The sequence below is a fragment of the Pinus tabuliformis genome, chromosome 8 (genome assembly GCF_031772625.1).
Source record: "Pinus tabuliformis cultivar Carrire ecotype Pingquan chromosome 8, CPIR1, whole genome shotgun sequence".
NCBI lineage: Eukaryota > Viridiplantae > Streptophyta > Pinopsida > Pinales > Pinaceae > Pinus > Pinus tabuliformis.
In genome coordinates this window covers 514,643,910-514,668,174 of record NC_142294.1, presented here as the reverse complement: position 1 = coordinate 514,668,174, position 24,265 = coordinate 514,643,910, and the positions used below count along the sequence as shown (strand labels likewise).

The 24,265-nt window shown below is 35.6% G+C and overlaps 1 protein-coding gene across 1 annotated transcript; it reads right to left on the bottom strand.

The window, feature by feature from the left end:
• Positions 1-4,060: 4,060 nt before the first annotated feature.
• Positions 4,061-5,499, bottom strand: LOC149236384 (expansin-A2-like). Its single transcript, XM_089461556.1, has 3 exons — positions 5,297-5,499; positions 4,825-5,143; positions 4,061-4,707 (listed from the first exon to the last, which is right to left on the bottom strand). The coding sequence occupies exons 1-3, from the start codon at positions 5,424-5,426 to the stop codon at positions 4,404-4,406; spliced, it is 753 nt and encodes a 250-aa protein (XP_089317682.1). The 5' UTR covers positions 5,427-5,499; the 3' UTR covers positions 4,061-4,403.
• Positions 5,500-24,265: the final 18,766 nt, after the last annotated feature.

Here is a 24,265-nt window from a genome sequence, read left to right as displayed (position 1 = left end):
GCAGACAAATCAAAACTCAAGCCATCAAGGCTTAGCCCAATTAGCCTTAAATTGCTTGGTCTTCCAGACTTTCTTTTGCATCATGTTTTATATCTCCCACAACTAAGGAGAAACTTGATATCATTCATCCACATCCACCAGCAAGGACACTCCATTCATATGTTTGATGGAAAGGTTGAGGTGAGTAAAGCATTAGATCAATCACTTATCATGACAAGGATAGAAGAATAAAGGCTTCTCAAGCAGTAATGTACCTTTGCTCATGAAAAAAATTTCTCATGCAATTCTCATTATGAAGAAGGTACATTTCCATCAAGTTTATTATGGCATGCTAAATTTGGACACTTGAACTATCACAACCTCTACTTTTTGAAGAAAAATAGTGTTACTTGTTTGCCTACAATTCCTATGAAACTTAAGCAATGTGATACTTGCATTCTAGGAAATCATAGCAAACAGTCTTTTCATGATTCACATTCCAAAGCACATAGAAAACTTGAACTCATTCATTCAGATTTATGTGGTCCAATGGTTGTTCCTTCTGCAAATGGAAATAAATATATGATGACAGTTTTTGATGACTACACCAGAATGTGTTGGGTTTATTTATTGAAGAACAAATTTTATGCTTTTCAAACATTCAAGAACTTTCATACATGGATTCAAAATGATGCACAATCTCATATTGGCTCCATTGACACTGATAATGGAAAAGAATACACTTCAAATGAATTTGAAAACTATCTTTGCCAACATGGGATCAAACATCAAACAATTGTGCATTATAGTCCCCAATAGAATGGAGAAGCTAAAACAATGAATATGAAAATCTTAAATATGGTGCGCTCCATGATGTTTTTCAAGAATGTAAAATTGATTTTTTGGGTTGATGCAGTTCTATGTGTTGTATATGTAAAGAATAGATGTCCATCTAATGCTATTAGAAACAAGACTCCTTATGAAATATGGTATGGGTACATTCTTTCGGTAAAGCATCTCAGGGTCTTTGGTTCCACATGTTATGCCTTGGTACCAAAGGTACATAGAAACAAAATTGGTGCAATGAGTCATAAGTGTATCTTCCTAGGGTATTCAAACACCTCCAAAGCATATCATCTCTATGGTGAAGTCAATAAAAAGTTTATTTTATTTAGAGATGTAATCTTTCTTGAATCATCCAAAGCTAATAATGTTGTTGAGCAGCAACTTGATCGCTTGGATAGATTCACAAATGCAGAATCATTTCATGAATTTGATAATCATATTCCACATCTTGAAAGGTGGATTCCTATAATAGATCAACATGTGGAATCTTCTTCTGAAACACTCTTTCCCCCACATGAAACTCCAACAATGGATGATATTTTGAGTGATGTGATTGACAAAATTTGGAGACTCAATCTTGATTTAGTCCCAAATCAATCAATTGAGCAGCCTAGACCATCCTAGAAGGTCCCCCAAACTGGCTCACTAAGACACTTGAAAGTGTTCATCCTGATGAGGTTGGAAATACAGGAACTAGAAATTCAACCCGGCAAAATGGAGGTGATGTAGATGACTCTAATTCACTTGTTCATATGGATGTTTCTTCTGATCATGAATTGAATTTGTCTATAGATTTTGAACCAAATTCCTTCAGAAAAGTCACTTCTCATGATGAATGGAAAGAAGAAATACAAAAGGAGTATGATGCCTCGATAAAGAATGGCACTTAGAAGCTTGTTCATCCTCCATTGGGAACCAAACCAATTGGCTGCAAGTGGGTCTACAAGAACAAGTATAAAGTTGATGGCTCACTTGACAAGCACACAACCAGGCTTGTGGCAAAAGGTTTTGCACAGAAGGAAGGGTTTAATTATGAGGAGACTTTTGGCCCCACAATAAAATGGGCTACCATCTGGACACTCTTTGCCTTAGCAGCTCAAAATGGTTGGAAAATCCATCAAATGGATGTAAAAATTGCTTTCTTGAATGGAGGTCTAAAAGAGAATGATTTTATGTCCGAGCCTGAAGGATTTGTTGTGAAAGGACATGAACATAAAGTATGTAAATGTGTGAAATCGTTGTATGGCTTCAAACAAGCACCACGAGCCTGGTATTAAAAACTAATTGAGCATCTTCTGAAACTCAATTTTAAACATTATGATGTTGATGATGCAACTTTGTTTTTCAATAAACTTGGCAAAACAATTGTATATCTTGTGGTATATGTATTTGATCTTTTGATGATAGGGAACAATGAGAGCTACATTGCATCCATAAAGAAGGAATTGAGGAAAGGTTTTGAAATGACTGATTTGGGGTATGTTCATTACTATCTTGGTATTAAAGTAACTTAACATCCGAAGTCCATATTCCTTTCTCAAAAGAAGTACAATGGAGATTTTTTGAACAGGTTTGGCATCACTGAATGCAATACTCCGATTACCCAATGGAACAAAACTTAATGCTCACATCCATTGGAGGAAAAGAACCTGAGGACGCAACAAAGTATAGAAAACATGTAGGAATTCTCAACTACCTAACCGGTACCAGACCAACATTTCGTTCGTTCCTGGAATCCTCTCGAGGTTTATGAAAAAGCCTTGTGAGGGACATTGGTCTGCTACAAAAAGAGTTCTAAAGTATTTGAAGGGAACTCAAGACTTTGGACTCAAGTATAGACAGGTGGGCGACATGAGCTTGATTGGATACTCTGATTCAGACTTCGATGGAGACAAAGAAATTGGCATATCTACTTTTGGTTATGCTATGAGTCTCGGATTAGGAGCTATCTCCTAAGATCATGCAAACAATCAGTTCCACCAGATTCCACAAAAAAGACACAATATGTGGCAACAAAAGAAATTGTGGCTCAAGAAAATTCTGGAAGATTTGCAGGTAAAACAAGTACATTCGGCTCCGCTCATAATTGACAATACCTCAACAATAAAGTTGGCCAAGAACCCAAAGTTCTATCATCAAACGAAGCACATCAATACAAAATGTCTTCGACATCATGTGAGGCCAAAACAATCCATCTTTGCCATTGTTCCACTAATGAGCAGATTGCAGATATCTTCACTAAAGCGCTTGGGAGAGAAAAGATTGAAAGATTCAAAATGATGCTTGGACTCACCAACATGGTTGAAAGATCCAGAATGATGCTTGGACTCACCAACATCCTTTCAGATTAAGGGGGGGAATGTTGACACCTAATCATAAGGATTGGGTAAACAACTGTAATAGTATAAATAAATAATAAGAGAAAGTTGAGAGTCATCACTAGATGAAACTCATCAGTCACTCTCTCATGTATATAACTATGAACAACCTAAATGAATAAACATAATCTCATTTGAAGAGTTACCTCAATTACATTAATTATTAATATTATTAATAATTGATATACATATTTGATATGGATATATAAGTGTTTATCACCCACATTTCTTTGTGTGATTGTGCTACTATTTAACATAATTCAATTGATATTAAATTTTAATGTAAATTAACTAAAATAAAAAGTAACGTTTTAACGCAAAAGATTTGTTTTGTCTTAAAAATATCCTTAATGGTGTATGTGAGATTTATCCACTTGTGAGAAAGTTATTGCTGGTTATCCTGCCTTTTCTTGTAAAGTTTTTCGATTGATAGTTTGACGCATATGTTTGCGATCTGTAGAGGATTGATATCTGCTATTTGCTATATCAAACACTTAATAATGAAGCTGTTACGTGTTTTCCTGTTGAAAAAAGAGAAAGCAATCACAACCGTTGTTTTCCCTATTTAGCTGCAATTAACAGTGAGATCAATCTTGAGAAAGCAGAGAAGTTTAGTGTTAGGAAGGCCGACTGTAAAATGTGGCATCGTTTTACCATTTCCTCTTAAAACGGACTAGAAAAAATACAAGTTGCAAGTTAAATCTACAGTGATCTCGATACAATTCTATACAGTACAGCTATCTAAGCCAATCAACTCAATTACTCTATATGGACAAAGCATCTATGTGATCATCAATTTAATTAACGGAGAAATGTGCAACTCATACAACATGTGGCCACCCCAAATTAGCGCATAAATGGGCAGATCGATGTTTAATTCAGACTTACATACTAAGAGCATGATAAAGCCCTTCAATATAGTTGCAGTGTACGACACCCAATCTTGTAAAGAAGAGGTCCGTAGTTCCGATGTTATGTTACGACAGAGGCAACTTGTACATAGGACGACCTACCAGTCGGACATATAGCTAGCGAGGAAAAGAAAATTACAAACAGCAGCAACAATCAGAAGCGGGCGGTAAACTCTGTATCCCAAGTTGAACTCGAAGAAAATCTGAGAGGTGTATACACTTAAAAGCGAGTGGCAACCACTACATATTTTTCCACAGCATCAGCTTCGTCGCTTCTGCTTTACATAGCTTATATCGGTAGTCCTTCAAAGGTCTGGCCGAATTGCCAATTTGCATCAGCGACGTTATAGGAAGTGATCGTTGATCCATCGCTGGTGGTGACCTGGAAGGAGAGACTCTGCCCAGTCAAATAGGTGTTGCTCTGCCAATTCTGTCCCCAGTTGCGGGACATTGCTTCCCAACCAGTGTTGGAACCTTTGATGGAAACAGCCACCACGTCCCCTGCGCCTCCTACGTTGGTAATGAGCACCAAATTGAAATAGGGGTTCCCACTGATTGTGAATCGAATTCCTCCTGTCCTCACGCATGGTACTCTGCACGCATTAACATTAATTTTGAATCGTAGTCATCCATCCCAGTTACCGTGAACTTGGTAAAAAAATCGAAACTTAGAGGATAACGTTGATAGAAGAAGAGGAAACATTAATTACCTTCGGAACATGATGGGAACAATGCCACCCTTGTCAATGGCAATCTGTTCAAAAGCAGGTTGAGCCATGTCGAAGTGTCGGAGAGGTGGATTGCACCATCCTCCATTGTCATTGGGAAGAGAAGAGTTCGGGGGGCAGAAGTTAGTAGCAGTAACTGTCACATTGCCGGGCAGACACCACTGAGGGTCAGACTGATCGTCACATTTCATTTCGTAGCAGGCTCCACATGTAGCTCCATCGTTGAAAAGCGCCGTGCTCAGAGCTGTAGTGCTCGTACCATAACCTTGGCTATACAAATTACCGTATCCGCACGCACCCTCTGTCAATATTACACCATGCAATTACTTAGCTAATATATGGTATTACAAATACCATTCATAAAAACAGCGTAACTACCTAATTCAATGGAATGTTTTTGAGGTTATAACTATTCTTATTGACTTTCAACGGGTTTCAGGCAAGGTAGACTTACCCATTGTGCCTGACGCGTCACTGCCACCATAAAAAGTAGCATGCGCGGATTGCCAGCTGCTATCTAATGCATAAGCCACACCAGCTATCCAGCAGAAACAAAACACGGTCACCAGTTGTAGAAGCGCCATTTCTTTGCAAATCGTTCAAATACCAAGAAAAGCGATAAACGCGTAGTTATCTTACTTAGAAAACGAAGTCGGAAATGATATCTAAGTTGATACTGATTGCAGAACCCAACATATCTCAGTTATATAGAATGTGAGGTTAACGAGACTTATGATTTCTTCCAATAAAAAATGTCCGATTCTATAGGGCAGTAAATACAAGAATATGGAGACATTAAGAAGACTTTGAGAAAGATAATACTATAATAACTTCTACATGCAACGCACCTTCAAACTAACCGTAGCAGCATCTCATCCCGCGAATTGGGCCATCTGCACATGGGATTGGGGTCTCTAAAATATTGCGATAATGATCCCTATCAGTCGACCGTGTCGTTTTTATAACCGACCCTGGGGTCTGAAAGTCATTTCAGGTTACGATTCCGCTACGAAACCGATAACGTATAAAAATTAATTGACAATGAAAGCCAACGTATAAAAATTAATTGACAATGAAAGCCATTTTAATTGGTATCTGCGCTCGAAATTCGGAGTGTTTTGAATATATTATACGGATAAAACTATTAGAAAAACATCAAAAACGTAACATATTTGTTCTTTCCAATGGAATGAAACAGAAATAATAGAAATGTGGAGAATGTGGATAAGTGCCAGTCCGGATCAACTGTTTTAACGGCCCTAGTTGCTGCACCAGACCTGCAAACGGCCGGAGGGGGAGGTCGTTGTGTTTACTTTTCTGGTTTTCTTCCTTTTCCTCAGCGCCCTCAATGACCGATGCCGGACAACACCTAATATCGTCCACGGGAGAAGCAGGCCAAGGTGCTTAATCCTTTTATTATAACGGCGGCGAGCAGGCGTTTACCCGTACCGTTTACTGGAATTTGACGGCCATGAAACTTTTTAATGAATAAATGGCTAAACATTCTATGAATAAATGGCCCTTCATGTCCAGATATTTACGTTCCATCGACATGAAAACTTGCAAAAAAAAATATCACGCAAATTTACTTCGTAGATAAAAGGATAAAAAATATTTTTTCCCAATTTTGTAGAGAGCGATTCGGTGGATGCTTTGCCCATGGGGTTCCTTTAAAATATGAAAAATAATTTTTCGATTTCGTATTTAGCCTGTTTTGCCGTATTGTCATGTATGCGTGTAGCCACCATTGAAGTTTTGCATTAATATTTGACGGCGACTTGTTTTCTTTGGAGTGGGCTTTGTTCGTCAATACAATTTTAAATTGGTGCTATTTTTTGATGGCCTTGTCACATATTACTATTTTTAGTTCTCTTAAATAACTTTCTAGCATAATCTTTAATCAAAGACCAGACTTTTCTAATTCTTTAATAATTGCGAGAATCACTTGATTTCAACATTCATACGATTTTTCTGGTACACATTTTACCATTATACCAAGAGGAACCAAAGGCAATTGGAATATGCTCAAAATTCAACGAGTCATAAACAGATAAATGGCATTGTCGTTGATTGGTAGAATCGCTTGATTTTATTAATCGTGCAAATTTTATGCTACACATTTCATCATAACATTCCAGAAGAACCAAAGTCAATTGGAATATGCTCTATACTCAATTAATCATAAGCAATTAAAGGCATTGTCGTTGATTGGGAGAATCACTTGATTTTATTATTCATACAATTTCAATGGTACACATTTCACCATTACATTCCAGCAGAACCAAGGGTAATCGGAATATGCTCAATACTCATTGAATCGTGAATCATAAGCAAATACAGGCATCAACATTAAGGGAAGAAGATTTTTTAGATTGCTTATTAATTCTAATAAAAGAAAGAAATTATTTTAGATGGTTTATCAATTCTTATAATGAATGATTGTTGAGGTTTGAATATATATATTTCCTATTATTGGTGTAAATATTAAGTTATTATCAGCATAATTATGTTAAAAATGATTATTATAGGTTTATCAATGTTATTTTTTTATTTTGAAAATAGTTTATATAGACTTATATAAATCACTTTTAATTTGATTGCTGTAGTTAAGACATGTATGGGAGGATTAGTATATCATGACTGATTAAGGGAAGCTTAGTATAGTATCATTTATTATTGTTAAATATGTTTAAATTTTGGTTTATGAAGGTTTATTATGGTCAATATATAGTTTACTAGAGGTGACTATGTTATGGATGTGTAGCTATGGTTTACCATGAAACATTATGATTGACCATGCTTGAACATATTACATATGGTAGATCATGTTTGGTCATGTTTACAATGGATGACCATAGTTGACCATGTAGAATATGACCTACCATGGATGGACATATTTTACCATGGAGATTACCGTGGAACATGGTTGAAAATATTTATTCATGGTCAAGCAAGGTGACTATCATTCACAATTGTTTACCATATTGGACAATAGTCAACCATATTATGGTAGACATGATCAACCTTGCTAATCATGGAAGACCGTGGTTGACTATGTTGAATGTCATTACCCATCAACCATGTCAAATATGGTCAATCATGGTTGACCATGGATGTACATGTTATAGTTAACCATGATTGATAAGGGTTGATCATGTTTGTCCATGGTCAACCACGATGACTATGGTTGACCATATTATCGATGATACACCATGTTTGACCATGTTAAATAGGGTTGCCCATGGTCAGCAGTATTTTACCATAATTGACCATGTAAAATATGGTTGACCATTTTTGTACATGTTTGGCCATGATTATCATGGTGTAACATGGTGAGCCATGTCCAACCATGGTTATCAAAACGGTGAGCCATGGTCAACCATGGTTAGCAATGTGGTTAACCATTATTAACCATGGTGACTATGGTCAATTGTGGTTGACCGTAATGTTCCATAGGAATGTATTTCCCATGGTGGGAGTCACACTAGCATATTTCTCAAACCCTAAGTACAAGGAGACTCTTGGAGAAACATTTCCCCATGTCCCCTTTTGGGTGAAACTTTGGGAAATGTTTCCCGAGTGTGAGGAATGTATTTCCCAAAAAGGGGAATGCTTGGGTGCTCCCCTAAATTTCTTTTTTCTATCAACACTTTAAGATATAAAGTTCAATAAGAGATGGAGCTTTGAGGAGTCTAGGACTTTGGTTATTATTTGTAACTTAAATTCTTAAATTAAAAGTAAACTGGATTGCATAATGATGAATTTGAATGCAATTAGTTGTTATTTTCGTCATCTTATCAATGTAATTGTGATTTTTATAATTTTAGAGAAGATACACCTTTCTTAAGGAATCTGATGCTCCCTCATACCCCTTGAATTCTGCTAAAATTTAAGGGTTCTTCGACACATCCCCCTTGTGCATGTCCCCCAACCCATGCTTGTCTATTCTGAAAAAATGGTGGAATATAGGTTGACCATAGCTGAGTATGGTAAACTATAAAATATTATTTTTGGCCATGAAATATTACAAAGGTTTATTATGGTAAACAAATGCTTGACTATAGTTTCCATAACTATCCATATTTAACTATGATTGAGCATTAAGGATTATGATTGATCATGGTTGAACATGGTTGAACATGTTCCATATGTTAGACTAGGTTTTCATAATGTTGACAATAGATGGCCATGGTTAACCATGGTCAACCTTAATTTGCATTAGAGAAATTTTGAGGTAAAAAATGGGCCTCTTAAAGAATATTATAAAATAATGGTGTAGATAATCAAATAATATTAGACTAGATCATCAAATTTTAGAGGGAAAAAGAAAAAACTACTTTTTCAACTTATTTCCCTATGGATCTACTCAAATTTTGAGTGGGAGCACTCGTTGGATGAAAAATTGTTGACCTAGATTGTCATTGATGCAAATATGGCAATATTCTGGATGAGTAAACAATGATGTGAGGCCAAGGAAAAGTAGAGCAGCTCCGTGAAGAAACAGGAGTAAGAAGCCATGAGCAGAAACTAGAGGAAAGCCAGGACAGTCAAGCCATTGGAGAGAATATCAGAAGCCATAGGAGCTATCAGAGCAGAGCTATCAAAGCAGAGAAGAGGTATTGGAGTGGTATCGAAAGCCACAGGAAAGCCAAGTAAGTGTAAGAGCGGGAGATTGAGTAGGAGCCATATCGGTAGTATCGCATGTAATATGTGCCAAAGAAGTTAACAGACAAGCCAAAAGAGCAGAGGAGGAGCCAAAAGAGAAGAGGAGGAGCCAAGAGAGCGTAGAAGTATATAATATTGGCAGAAATCAAGAATATAGATGAAAACTGAATGCACGTGGTTATATTCCAAAAGGTGGGTTTGTAATAGTGGTAGTGATTCTCAGGTGGATGATAGGCGGTAATTGGTATTTAGAGGAGATCACCCGATTCCATTAAACGAGTGACACATAGCACGAGGGTGGAAAGAGAAAACCATTTTATTGGGTGGGTATTCTCGGTGCTATTTGTCCACCTGAAATCTCTGATAGCCGTTGGATTTAGTGCGAGTTAGATAGCGAGTTAATCTACGATGGAGAATGAGCCTGATAAAGGTAAGCATCGATAAATGTGCGAAGGCTATGGAAAGTTGGAAAATGCAAGTTCCCGTGTGTTTGTGTATATTCCCATTATACGAGGGTTATAATAGAATTAAAGGGGACAAAGGGTTATGAGTTAAGTCTGCATTGACCAAAGTTAAGAATGGAGGAGTATATATATATATATATATATATATATATATATATATATATATATATATATATATATATATATATATATTATAGATGTGATACAATACATGGGTGTGAGGATTCCATTGTAATACACTTAAAAGTTACATCGCATCCGCCATATCGCAAGCCTCTTTAAAGCCTTGCCACATTAAAATGCCAATTGTGATACGTATGCAGACCTGCTGCAACGTTATAACATGCCCTATTGTAATATCGCATCCATTGCAATATCACAAGCCTTGTTAAAGTATTTTGCCACATTGAAATCCACCGATTACGATATAATTACAAACCCGACTACACCATTATAGCATGGCTTAATCAAATGTCACATTTGTGGTAATCACAATGTACAAAGGAATGTTAATCTGGCGATTGCTATAAGGGTATGGACCCCAGGAACTTATTAATAACTTTTTACTACCATATCGCATCTGCTCCATCAACAGTTGGGAATCGACTATGGACACCACGAACTTATTAATAACTGTTTACTACCATATCGCATCTGCTCCATCAACAGTTGGGAATCGACTATGTTATGTGCGAACCTCCAGAAGTGGCGATTGCGATAAAAGGATAATGTGGCATGTGGGACCTCTATATGGCTATAGTCTCTCTTATATGGTTTCCATGAACAATTAATGTATATTGTATGAAAATTAAAAAGGGCCTCTCTGATATTTTTTAATATTCAACACTATTGTAATTCGACCTCTCTTCCACATTAATGTGTCGTGTGTGTATTGATGGATTTGAAGAGACAGAGGAAGCTGAAAGATCAAGCGAGCGTTGAGGAAGCCGAAGAGCTAGCGGAGAAATGAAGCTGAAGTTCAAGGGTATCAAGAATATAAAACAAAGAATAAGGAAAGTTTAGCAGCACTGGCAAACTATAAGAAAATAAAGGAAGCCAAAGCTCTAGTAGAAATGGAAGGAACAGGAGGAGAAAAGTAAGTCAGAGGCCCAACAGGGTTGGAAGCAGAGAATTACAGGAAAACAGATCTAGATATTTTACAGCAGAGGTTTGGAGCCCTTGAGGTTGGTGCCTAGAACTGAAATGATTGGTGTCCTCGGAGTTGGTGCTCCTAAATTCAAGGTTGGTTCCTTGAAAAGACAAAGTTGGTGCTCTGGAGGTTAGAACCTCACAAAGAGTCCAAGTTGGTGCTTGGAAAATAATTGAAACCATATATATATATATATTGTACCTGATTTATTGCAAAGATCACATTAATAAAAGCATCTATTCCTGTTATCTATTTCTGTGTTCCAATTATAAATGTTTTAATCGATAAAAATAATAATTGAAAAGAAATATTGATTCACCCCCCCTTTCAGTATTTACAACAATTGATATCAGATCAGGCTTCTTCATATTAGCCTCCTAGCTTGAAGAAGGATTCTTAGTCACGATGAGAAATCAAGAAGTGTTAAGAAGACCTCCTCTATTCGATGACACAAATTTTGGTTTCTGGAAAAAGAGAATGTTCTACTACTTAATGTCCCTTGGACCTGAAGTTTGGCATTCGGTCTTAAATGAGTACGTAGCTCGTTCCACTCTTCCAACAGATCAAGACCAAAGGAATGTCTACGTTGCAAATGCAAAAGCCTTAAACTCCGTCACTAGTGGAATCACTGATTCTGAATTTACAAAAGTCATGAATTGTAACTTTGCTAAAGGAGTATGGGATAAGATAATTAGCTTATACGACGGGGACTACAAAGTTAAGAAGGCAAAGCTTCAAACTCATAGAAGGAAATTTGAAAGTCTGAAAATGGATTATGGAGAAGATATTGCATCATACTTTCTCTAAGTAGCTGAAGTGGTCAACTCTTTTAAAGGATTGGATGAAAACATTCAATAAAGCATCATTGTTCAAAAGGTCTTAAGATCTCTCCCTGACAGATTTGACTCCAAAGTAAGTTCCATAGAAGAAGTGAAGGATCTAGATACTCTCAAGATGGATGAACTCCATGGAATCCTCATTGCCTATGAGATGAGAAAAGGTTTCCCAAGTTCCAAAGATGCAACATTCAAGGCCAAAATAAAAAAAAAGGGTAAGAAAGGAATGTTAGTAGTGATGACTCCGATGTTGAATCTGAATTGGTGCAATTTGTATGAAGACTGAAGAAGGGATCTAAGCTAAAAGGTAAATACCCTCTTATTTGTTTCAAATGTGGAAAAATAGGTCATTATGCTACAAAATGTCCTCATAAGAATGATAGTGATGATGAAGAAAATTCTAAAAGGATGGTATACAAAAAGAAAGGGTTCAATAAGAAGAATTCCCTCTCCAAGCAAGATGAGTCTGTTGAAGATGAATTTGTAGTCATAAAAAAGAAACCAACTAACTAGTTCCCTCACCGCAAAGGAGGTAATGAAGAATCAGATGAAGAAAATGATCATGCTGAAAGCCAAGAAGTATCATTCATGGCATTCACAAATGATGATGACTTAGGCCTAGATGGAAATGTAGATGAATTGTTAATAAGTTCCATTGAAGAAAATGAGAACTTATGGAATAAAATAATTTCTCTAAAGGTAGAAAACAATGAAATAAATATAAGGGAAGATCTCTTGAAAAATAAGCTAAAAGAAAAAGAAGAAGCTTGTGAAGAACGTGAAGCTGAAATAGTATCTCTGAGGAAGGAATTGGAGCAAGTTAAAAGGGGTTGGAAAAACTCTCAAATACTTGACACTATCCTAAATAATAAGAAACCTCAACATGACAAATCTGGAATAGGTTTTAAAGGAGAATCATCAAGTGTTAAGAATAATGTGAAAATCTATGACAACGTACTTTCCAACAACCCAAAAGAAGAAAGATTATTTCATTAAAGGCTCATCCCAGATCCAAAGAATGAAGAGAGAGTAACTCCAAGGAAGAATGTTGATTCAAATCATGGATGTTACAACAGATACAAAATAGTATCTCATCAAAGGCCCATCTCAAATCCAAAGAATAAAGTGGGACTAACTCCAAGGAAGAATGTTGATTCAAATCATGGCTATTACAACAGGTACAAAACTATCTTTTTTGGGCATTATTTCATTGTGAAAATTTTGTTCATCATGCTAGACATTCCATGGCTCGTAAGAATGACACATCAAAATTGAAGGATCAAATAAACAAACCATTTGGCCCTAAAGGGAAAGGACAAATCAAAGCCTACAATTCTTTTGATCTCTTGGGAAAATGTGATCTGATTTGCTCATTATGTAACAATAATGCACACAATGAACAAAATTTCCCACTCAAAAGAGAAAAAGCAAGAAGTGATAATCCAACACAAATAAATGTGGCCTAGCTCTATGTGCTCAAAGTGATGAAAACCATTGGTTTGTGGATAGTGGGTGCTCCAGACACATGATAGGGAACAAAAGGAAGTTTGTCTCATTGAACAAAAAGAAAGGAAATGTACCCTTTGGAACTGGATCTACCAAAATTGCTGGAAAAAGGAACTATTACTCTTATTAATAGAAAAGGAAAAGCTCAAAATTCTTTGCTAGTAAACGGGCTCAAACACAACCTTCTAAGTGTTAGCTAAATCTACAATCAAGGACATAATGTTGTCTTTAGCATCGAAGACTGTGAAATAAGGAACTCTTCCTCAGGGGAACTTGAGGCGAAAGGGGTTAGAACACCAAGCAACATCTACATTCTGAACAAGATTCAAGAAGGCAAATGCTACTTAAGTCAAACAGATGACAGTTGGTCATGGCACAAGCGACTTGGACATACAAGCTTCAATAACTTGATCAATATCAGCAATATTAAAGCAGTACGAGACATTCAAAATTTATTCAAACCAAAACAAGGAATATGTGGTCCATTCAACATGGAAAACAAACCAGAACCAGCCACAAGACCAAGGAGTTTTCTAAATCAAAGTCTTTGGAGATCATCCATGTTGATTTATTTGGACCAACTAGAACACCGACATTCCAAGGAGAAAGGTACTTTTCTTTATTTGTTGATGACTATAATAGAATGATGTGGATATATTTTATAAAATATAAATCCGAAGCATTTGAGTGTTTTAAGAATCTTAAATCTCTTGTAGAAAATGAAAAGGATTCAAAGATTAAGTGCCTCAGAATAGATAGAGGGGGAGAATTCACATCAAAAGAATTTAATGAATTCTGTAGAATACATGGAATTAAAAGAGAACTCTCTGTTGCCAGAACACCCAAGAAAAATGGGATAGTTGAAATAAGAAACCGAACATTTCAAGAAATGGCTAGAACAATGTTAATAACAAATAACTTATAGCCAAAATTCTGGAGAGAAGCAGTCAGGACAGCTGTCTATACCCTGAATCGAACTCAATTAAGACCAAATAATGAAAAGACTCCCTATGAATTATGGAAAGGAAGACCTGCTTTAGTAAAATATTTTAAGATTTTTGGAAGCAAGTGCTTCATAGAATTCAATGATGGCTCACCAGGAAAGTTTTATTCTCGGAGTAAAGCCTACAAGTGCTACAATAACTGACTACGAAAAATAGTGGAAAGCATTTATGTGAAGATTAACAAAGTCCTTCCAGAGAAAGAAATTGAAGAACATGAATTTGATCCTCTCATTAAAGAAGAAGAACCTAAAGAAGAAGGAAAAAATCAAGAAATACCCAAGGAAAAAGAACCATCTCCAACTCCTTAAAAGATTAAACTTGTCTAGAAATATCACCCAGAAGAGCAGATTATTGGCAATATAGATGAAGGGATGCAAACCAGAAGAAGCATGACAAATACACGAAAGAAAATGATATTTCTCTTCTATCCATGATAGAACGAGAAACATTTAATCAAGCAAGTAAGGATCCTCATTGGGTAAAAACCACGGAAGAAGAAATGTCTCAAATTGAGAAGAATGAGACATGGGAGCTCATACCTTGTCCAAAGGAAAAAAAACATAATAGGAACCAAGTGGGTGTTTAAGAACAAAATGAATGAAGATGGAAAAATCATCAAAAACAAGGCAAGGCTTGTTTGTAAATGCTATTCACAAATTGAAGGAATTGACTTTGAAGAAACATTTGCACCAATAGCTCATGTGCAAGCTACCAGGATGTTCTTGCCATTTTATTTCTCAAAAGGATTCAAAATCTATCAAATGGATGTAAAATAAACATTTCTGAATGGGGAACTTAAGGAAGAAGTCTATATGGAGCAACCAGAAGGGTTTAATCTAACCGAAGGAAAAGAATTTGTTTGTAAGTTGAAAAAGGCATTATATGGGTTGAAACAAGCTCCTAGAGCTTGGTACGAGGGATTGGATCACTATCTACAAAAACAAGGCTTCAAGAAGGGGGTGGCAGGAAGTAATCTCTACATAAAGATAGATGAGGATAAGTTACTAGTCACACTTGTTTATGTTGATGATCTAATTTTTGCTAGTAATAATGATGAGATGAGCCATGAGTTTTCTCAAAATATGTCAAAAGAGTTTGAGATATCAATGATAGGAGAGTTATCTCACCTCCTTGGACTACAAGTATCTCAAACCACGGCAGGTATGTTTATATCTCAAGCCAAATATCTTAAAGACATGCTTAAAAGATATGGAATGGAATATTGTGCACCCATGAGCACACCTATGACCACAAGCTGCAAATTCAGAAAAAAATAATGACCCCCCTCTGGTAGATGCAACTCATTACAGGTCAATAATTGGAACCCTTTTCTACTTAACTTCTACAAGACCCGACATTATGCAAGCAACAGGAATGGTCGAAAGATTTCAATCAACTCCTAAATAATCCCATTTGTTGGCTGTGAAAAGAATTCTCAAATACCTGAAAGGAACTCCTGATTTTGGTCTTTCGTACCCTAAGAGCTTAACTCTTACTTTGACTGTATACGCTGATGCTGAATGGGCCGGAAGTGTCGATGATCAGAAAAGTACTACTGGATATGCATTCTTCCTAGGAGACTATTTAGTATCTTGGCTCAGCAAAAAACAGACTTCCATATAATTGTCTACAGCTGAAGCTGAGTATATAGCTGTCGCAGATTGTTGTACTCAAATACTATGGATGAAGGAAGCTCTAAAAGATGTCAACATAGGTACAAATCAACCAACTACCATCTATTGTGATAATGCAACTGCGATCAACCTCAGAAAAAATCCAGTGATGCACTCAAAGACAAAACATATACCAATCAAGTATCATTTCCTTCATGAAAAAGTAGTTGAACAAAACATCATCTTGGAATATATCAATACTAAGGAGCAGATAGTTGATATTTTCACAAAACCTCTTACTCGAGAAGCATTTGAACATCTTTGTCAAAATATGGGAGTTATCTCTTTAGCATCATTTGAGTTGATTCATAAAGATGTTGCAGGATAAGGGGAGCAGTTCAGTAGGGGGAGTCCTTGAGTGCTTCTTTTCCATTGATGTTAAAGGGGGAGAGAAGAAGAATATTGCCATCAATAACAAGGGGGGAGATTGTTGACCTAGATTGCCATTGATGTCAATATGGAAATATTCTGGATTAGTAAACAATGATGTGAGGCCAAGGAAAGTAGAGAAGATTCGTGAAGAAACAGGAGCAAGGAGCTATGAGGAGAAACCATATGAAATCCAAGACAGTCAAGCCGTTGGAGATAATATCAGAAGTCATAGGAGCTATCACAGTAGAGCTATCAAAGCAAAGAATGGGTATTGGAGCAGTACCGGAAGCCATAGGAAAGCCAAGTAAGTGTAAGAGCGGGAGATTGAGGAGGAGCCATATCGGTAGTATTGCATGTAATATATGCCAAAGAAGTTAACAGAGGAGCCAAAAGAGTGGAGGAGTATATAATATCAGTAGAAATCAAGAAGATGGTTGAAGAGTGAATGCTTGTGGTTATATTCCAAAAGGCGGGTTTGTAATAGTGGTAGTGGTTTTCAAGCGGACACTAGGCGGTAAGTGGTATTTAGAGGAGAGTGCCTAATTCCATTAACTGAGTGACACGTAACATGAGGGTGGAGAGAGAAAACCGCTTTAACGGGCAGGTATTCTCCGTGCTATTTGTCCACCCAAAATATTTGATATCCGTTGGATCTAGCGTGAGTTAATCTACAGTGGAGAATGAGCTTGATAAAGGTAAGCATCAATAAATGCACCAAGGCTATGGAAAGGCAGAAAATGCAAGTTCTTGTGTGTTTGTGTATATTCCCATTATACGAGGGTTATAATAGAATTAAAGGGGATAAAGGGTTATGACTTAAGTTCGCATTAACCAAAGTTAAGAACGGAGGAGTATATATATATTATATAGATGTGATATAATACATGGGCCTAAGGATTCCATTGTGAGACACTTTAAAGTTACATCGCATCTGCCATATCGCAAGACTCTTCAAAGCCTTGCCACATTAAAATGCTGATTGCGATAAGTATGTGGACCCACTACAATGTTATAACATGCCCTATTGTAATATCGCAACTGTCGCAATATCGCAAGCCTTGTTAAAGTTTTTTGCCACATTGAAATCCACCGATTGCGATATAATTACCGACCCGACTACACCATTATAGAATGGCTTAATCAAATGTTGCATCCGCAGTAATCGCAATGTACAAAGGGAATGTCAATCTCGGGATTGCTATAAGGGTATGTAACTGACGTACTTATTGATAACTGTTTAATACCATATCACATCCACTCCATCAGTAGTTACGAATCGGCTATGTTATGTGTGGACCTTCAAAAGCAATGATTGCGATAAAAGGATGATGTGGCATGTGGGACCTCTATATGGCTATAGTATCTCTTATATGGTTTCCATGAAAAATTAATGTATATTGTATGAGTATTGAAAGGGGCCTCTCTGATATTTTTTAATATTCAACACTATTGTAATTCAACCTCTTCCACATTAATGTGTCCTGTGTGTATTTGATGGATTTGAAGAGACAGAGGAAGTTGAAGAGTGAACACAGAGGAAGCTGAAAGATCAAGTGAGTGTTCAGGAAGCCATAGAGCCAGCGGAGAGAGGAAGCTAAAGGTTAGGGGTATCAAGAATATAAAACAGAGAACAAGCAAAGTTTAGGAGCACTGGAAAAATGTAAGAAAATAAAGGAAGCCGAAGATATGGCAGAAATGGAAGGAACATGAGGATATAAGTAAGTCATAGTCCCAACAGGGTTCGGAGTAGAGAATTACAACCAAACAGAGCTAGATAGTTTACAGCAGAGGGTTGGAGCCCTTGAGGTTGGTGCCTCAGAACGAAAAGGATTGGTGTCCTAGGAGTTGGTGCTCCTAAATTCAAGGTTGGTGCCTTAACAAGATAGAGTTGGTGCTCTGGAGGTTGGATCCTCAGAAAGAGTCCAAGTTGGTGCTTGGAAACTGATTGAAACCATATATATATATATATATATATATATATATATATATATATATATATATATATATAATATAATACTTGATTTATTGCAAAGATCACATTAATAAAAGCATCTATTCCTGTTATCTATTTTTGTGTTCCAATTATAAATGTTTTAACTGATAAAAATAATAATTGAAAAGAAATATTGATTCACCCCCCCCAGTATTTCCATCAAAAATTTAATTCCTCATCAAAGGAGTACCCATGTGAAATTCTTTTGTTTGGCCTTGCTACATGAAAAATGAGAATACAAGAAAAAACGTGATTGCAATCATGTTTTTCATGTATTTCTCATTTTTCTTGTAGCAATCATGTTTTTTCATGGATTTCTCATTTTTCGTGTAGTAGGTTCCACTAAAAGGGTCCTTCTTGGATGAATAATTTAATTCTGCATGCAACAACATCTCCCACTTGAAATTTGAGTAGAACCCTAGGGAGATAAGTTTAAACTACGACTTGAAAAAGTAGTTTTTTATTTTTTATTTTTTTTTTATCTTTTTTACTTTTTACTTGACAAGTGGTGAATCATTCCCCCTGGTTAAAGTCATCATCTTCAATCCTATTGGTACTTAATACTTATAAAGTTGTTTTTTGTTATACAATTTTGTTTTTAGGCCCATTTTTTACCTCAAAATTTCTCTAATTCCATGGTTAGCTAGTTGTCTACCATGGTTTGACTAGAGTCACCATGGTTGAGCACGTTAAATATGGTCAACCATAGATGACCACATTTTATCATGTTGACTGCTAACCATGGTGGGACATATTTAACTATAATTGACTATGAGAGGTTATGATTGGCCATGGCTGACCAGGTTGGTTGTGGTAGACCATGATTACCATAGATGCTTGTGCTTGCACATAGTTTGGTCATGGTGACCATGCTTGATCATAGTTCTACACATTAATGAACAATATTTACAAAAATAGCACAGGGAACTAGTAAAATGTTTCTTTTTTCTCTTCTTAACTCAATTATAAAATTAGATAATAATTATTTTCATACATCTTCACTTTCATTGAAGATCAAGGTCATGATCATAAACATCAAAGTAGATAAAATTTAGCATGACTCTCATTGGTAGTAGAAAAGAAATGTTGAAGTATTTCAAAGTTGAGATCATCACACCCGAGATCTAATATTACAATGCATAAGTAGACTCTATCAACAATTTCTAAAGTTCTTACTCTCCTTCCAAACTAACCTCTAAAAGTCTTTGACAATCAATTCGAATATTTTCTCCTTAAATCATCATCGTATGATTCTTCAGGCATTATTATTCTATATATTTCACTAATGAAACTTATAACTATGATATTGGTATCTGGGGCATGGTGCCTTACAAACTATGGGTTTATTAATGCACCCATTGATGGATGCAATACATTTAGCATTGGCTCAAAAACTGAGCTGGTTTAGAACCCCCTTCTACCAACATAAGTATTATAAATATTAAATTTTCATACAATGTTACTGTATAAGTTCCTCATGCTATTGAATATATTACACTTAGAGGTAGAAATGGAGATTCCAAAGAGTCAAAGACCAATAAAAGAATACACTTTAATATGTTCTTTAACGTATGGCCCAAAATTCATAACTCAAAACATTTATAGTGATTTCTACATATGACATAGAACATAATAACCATCAATACAAGTAGGTCTTGCATTGTTAAATAGTTCAATTGTGGACATGCTTACACCTTTGATGACTTTCAATCTAAAACGAAATGTTTTTTCCTTCCTCTCTGTAAGAGGGTAACCAGTGAATAAAATAGGGAAAAAAATAAATGAACCAATTCATAAATGTTTGATGCTACATCTCTATTTCTTGTTCCTATATATGTTGTACATATCTTACAAAACAAAACAAACCCAACCAAACCCAATGCTAGTTTTGAATAACCCCTATCAAAAAAATTGTAGTATTACTATAAAAAGGTATGCAACTAATTTTTGGCTATAGGAGGTATTATGGAGTCTCTCAAGGATGAAATTTTAGACACTATGATATTATTTATCTCTCAGCTTCCTTTTTTTAATCGATTTTCTAATTTGATATCCTAAAACATTTGCAATTATCCATCAAAAAGAGGGGTTCACAACTGGTCTATAGAATCCATACTTGATAGACTATTAGGCCTTCTCCTTGGCATTACACAAAAAGAAAGATCTACCTGATTATCACAAATGAATATTTCAAGAGTCAAGTAAAGAATGTGAATTTTCACTTTCACCACCAACTTATATTAAAAGTTGGAAACAAAAGATGTGCTCTCACCATGCATTCATCGTGTAGATATTATTCTTCTTAGATGATTCTAGCTACTACCTTTCCATAGTGACTCCTTCATATCTCTATAAATTCAAAGATATTTGGAGTTACTATGGAGTGTATATTTATGCACACATCATGGTCATGTTTCAGTGAACCTGCATCATATGTATGATAATTTTGATGTGCGTCAATGTATAGGTGGTGCTGAATTAAATCAATTTGAATGTAAGGTGTAAGAAGTTATTGTCAATGGATGACAAGTTGCCATTTCTAGTATGAACAAATTCAATGGTGGATGTTGCAGCTTGCATAAAGCTATCCACAAGAAGTTTATTTTCCTTGGCATCACTCCTACAAGAGGAAAGGTAAGTAAAACTACTAATGTATAAAAGAATTATGCAGATGTGATACTTGAAGGATACAAATATTTCACACTTCATCATAGAACCGATAGCTTCAACGTTGTTCTTTCAAGTTTTTGTAGTGAAACTTGTCCATGCCTCCACTGCACTCCAACAGTAGTCACTTTTGTCATATTATACAAGAAATTAGTAATGGAGATAAAAATGCAAATAATTATAGCTAAATTTAATTTCACTATAAGTTAGATGAAGAATTAATGTTTTTCATAAGAAAGTTCTTAGCATTCCTGAAGAATGTTATTGACAACATTTTCATGTGGATTTTGTACTGCACATTATACCTAAATAAAGAAAAGAAACCACTTACAACACAACCAAACTAAAAACTAACAATATTGTTAGGTACAAAGGTTTGGTTTTGGTATCCGACTAGCTTAGAAATATGGTTGGTGCAAATAATAGCACAATGATGCACCTGACTATGTTAGGAATGGAAATAATGACATAAACCAACCTTGGTTCCTTTGTGGGTCGATCTGGAGAGCCCATATGCAAGGGCATGCCCACCTATAAGGAATTGAATACGTTCATGCACATATAACCTTCTTTCAATCCTTTCCTTACATCCATCCTTAAATTACTTGATCTTTCTCCCTTGGGATTTAATCAACTATCCTTTGACTTCCAGTCAAGAAGGAAGTGGGGAATAGTGAGTGATCTTCAACTATCCATAACCATTTCTTTATTCTATGGCACTTGAGACTAAAAAATTGAAATGGAAGTAGAACATTCATATTACATACATATAACATGAATGATGAAATACTGATTGAAGGAAATTCTTAAGGAAACCCAAGATTAGATTGATGAAGGGAAGTAAGCTAACATTCCATCATTTCATAAGAAAGATAGGGATGGAATAGTATAGGGAGGAGAATGAAATCTCTATCAAATAGATGAAATGAGGTGGGTCACACATTCATTTAGACTCTTCGTGGTTACAGAGAGGGGGTTTAGGATCCTCAACTTAGGTAGACATCTATAGGTCATTTATGTGTTTCCTTATTGAACTGTAGAGGTGCAAGATTGATCTCAATGATTGGAATATTTGAAACTATAGAAATAGAAGAGTAGTCACAAACTCTTTGCTATTGAGCTTAATTGAGTTGATACAAAATGTTAGTACTTGATCCATTCTTTCAGGGTTATATCCTTGGAGATAAACTCTATGCCTGAGCATGTGTAGTGAAAGGAGTGTGTTGATTCAACTAAGCCATAGGAGAAATGCCAATTATGTTTCTATTTTTAGTTTCTCACTCAAAATGGGTCAATGATAAGTGAACGTTTGTGCTACAAAATCATGTATGTATTCACACCTAGAAGGAAAGAAATTAAAGAACTATTTGGTGATATGATCCCATGTGCCCTATGAGAAATACATTTGAGCTTGCTTCCATTGGGAGTGATGGTGATAGTAGCTGGCCATCATGTACACAATAAGAATTTTGGCCATGGCTCCTAAAAATTATTAAAAAAGGACTGGGCACCTTCAATTGTGCTTTGAAGTAGTATAAAAAATATATACATGAACATATAAGGGAATATGCCTCTGTCATTTAGAAAGTTCTTCCCACTAAAGAGTTGGTGCTTGTTGATGCTAGGGTATCCCAATCCATTTTCTTTCCAGTTTCGTTTCTTATTTTGAGAGTGAGGTTGTGTTGATTCCCAATTAAAGCATGCATGTAAGTGAATGAAGTATGAAAGCTTAAACCATGCAAATGTTAATCCACCCAAGAGAAGCCTCCCTCTAAATTGGGAGATAGGATACCATGGGAGAAATCCAAAGCTCCCACAAGCAAGTTAGATCTTTTATTAATATTATAATGAGAAGAGTGCCCTTCAAAGTTCTCAACTATAACCAAGACTACCCTACCATAGAGGTACTGACACATTGATATCAAAGTGTGAGATACATTTCACATAGAATATTGAATATATCATTTATAACAAAGAGTTGAATCTATTTATGATCTGAGTGGCTATAGAAAGGCTAAAAAATAAAAGGTGGCTTTGGAAAAGCTAAAAAATACAAGGTGCCTTTGCAAAATCTAAAAAATGCAAGTACTTGGATTACAATGAAACTAGGATCAGATTGAAGATCTTGTTTCAAGATTTCCAATAGCACATATGACACTAAAATATGAGTCTATATAAGAAAATTATTACAGTTTGAGGTTTGACATGACAAGAAAAATGGGAGGCTCACAATGTTCCACATGGCATCCCAATGAACATGCTATGTGGGATACATAGCCCTATGTGGAAACAAAATGGCCAATCATCCAATGACATTTGGCACTCTGTCATTGGCTTCTTCTCCTTCCAAAAAGACAAAAAGAATTATAATATTAAATTCCATAAGAAACAACACATGAAAATATATAAAAAATAATGGCTATTAAAATAACCATATAAAAACAAAACATGCATTAAAAATAAAATAAAACCAACCATAAAAAATGTTTTCCATATATATGGGTTATATACTAAAATTCCAAAAACAAGATGCCAACAAATATGAAATGTTTTTGAACCATTCACCATCATGATTAATATACAAAGGAATCAACTATATATATATATATATATATATATATATATATATATATATATATATATATATATATATATATATATATATATATATATATATATATATATATAACAAACAGTATTTGGCATAACGTTAAAATGGGTGGGTTAGTTATAAGAGTGATTGAAGACCATACTTTATGTATAAGATAATAACCAACAACAGGATTTGATCCTGATCAGAACCCAACAAACATCCCAATTACATCAAGATCCAACTAAGTTTACATGGCCCAAGTCATTGGTAAGTCTATTGTCAACACCTTATTTAAACATTATATGTTGATTCAAGGGGGCAGTGGAATGAAGAGATGAGACAATGAATGTGGAACAGAGCTCGCGAAGAGTACCTATGGAACCATGCCAACAAAATAGTGTCTAGGGTAAGCTTGACTGGGCACGAATTTAGAGAATGATACTAGGGAATATTTTCCAAAACATTTTCAAAATATTCTATAGAGAATCTAAAGGGAATCT

What these genes read in the sequence shown, in the direction of transcription:
- LOC149236384 (XM_089461556.1), bottom strand. Translation starts at nt 5,426, where the DNA reads ATGGCGCTTCTACAACTGGTGACCGTGTTTTGTTTCTGCTGGATAGCT. An exon ending in TGACGCGTCAGGCACAATGG is followed by an intron (nt 5,144 to 5,296) that starts GTAAGTCTACCT and finishes TAATATTGACAG; the next exon opens with AGGGTGCGTGCGGATACGGT. An exon ending in GTTCCCATCATGTTCCGAAG is followed by an intron (nt 4,708 to 4,824) that starts GTAATTAATGTT and finishes TAATGCGTGCAG; the next exon opens with AGTACCATGCGTGAGGACAG.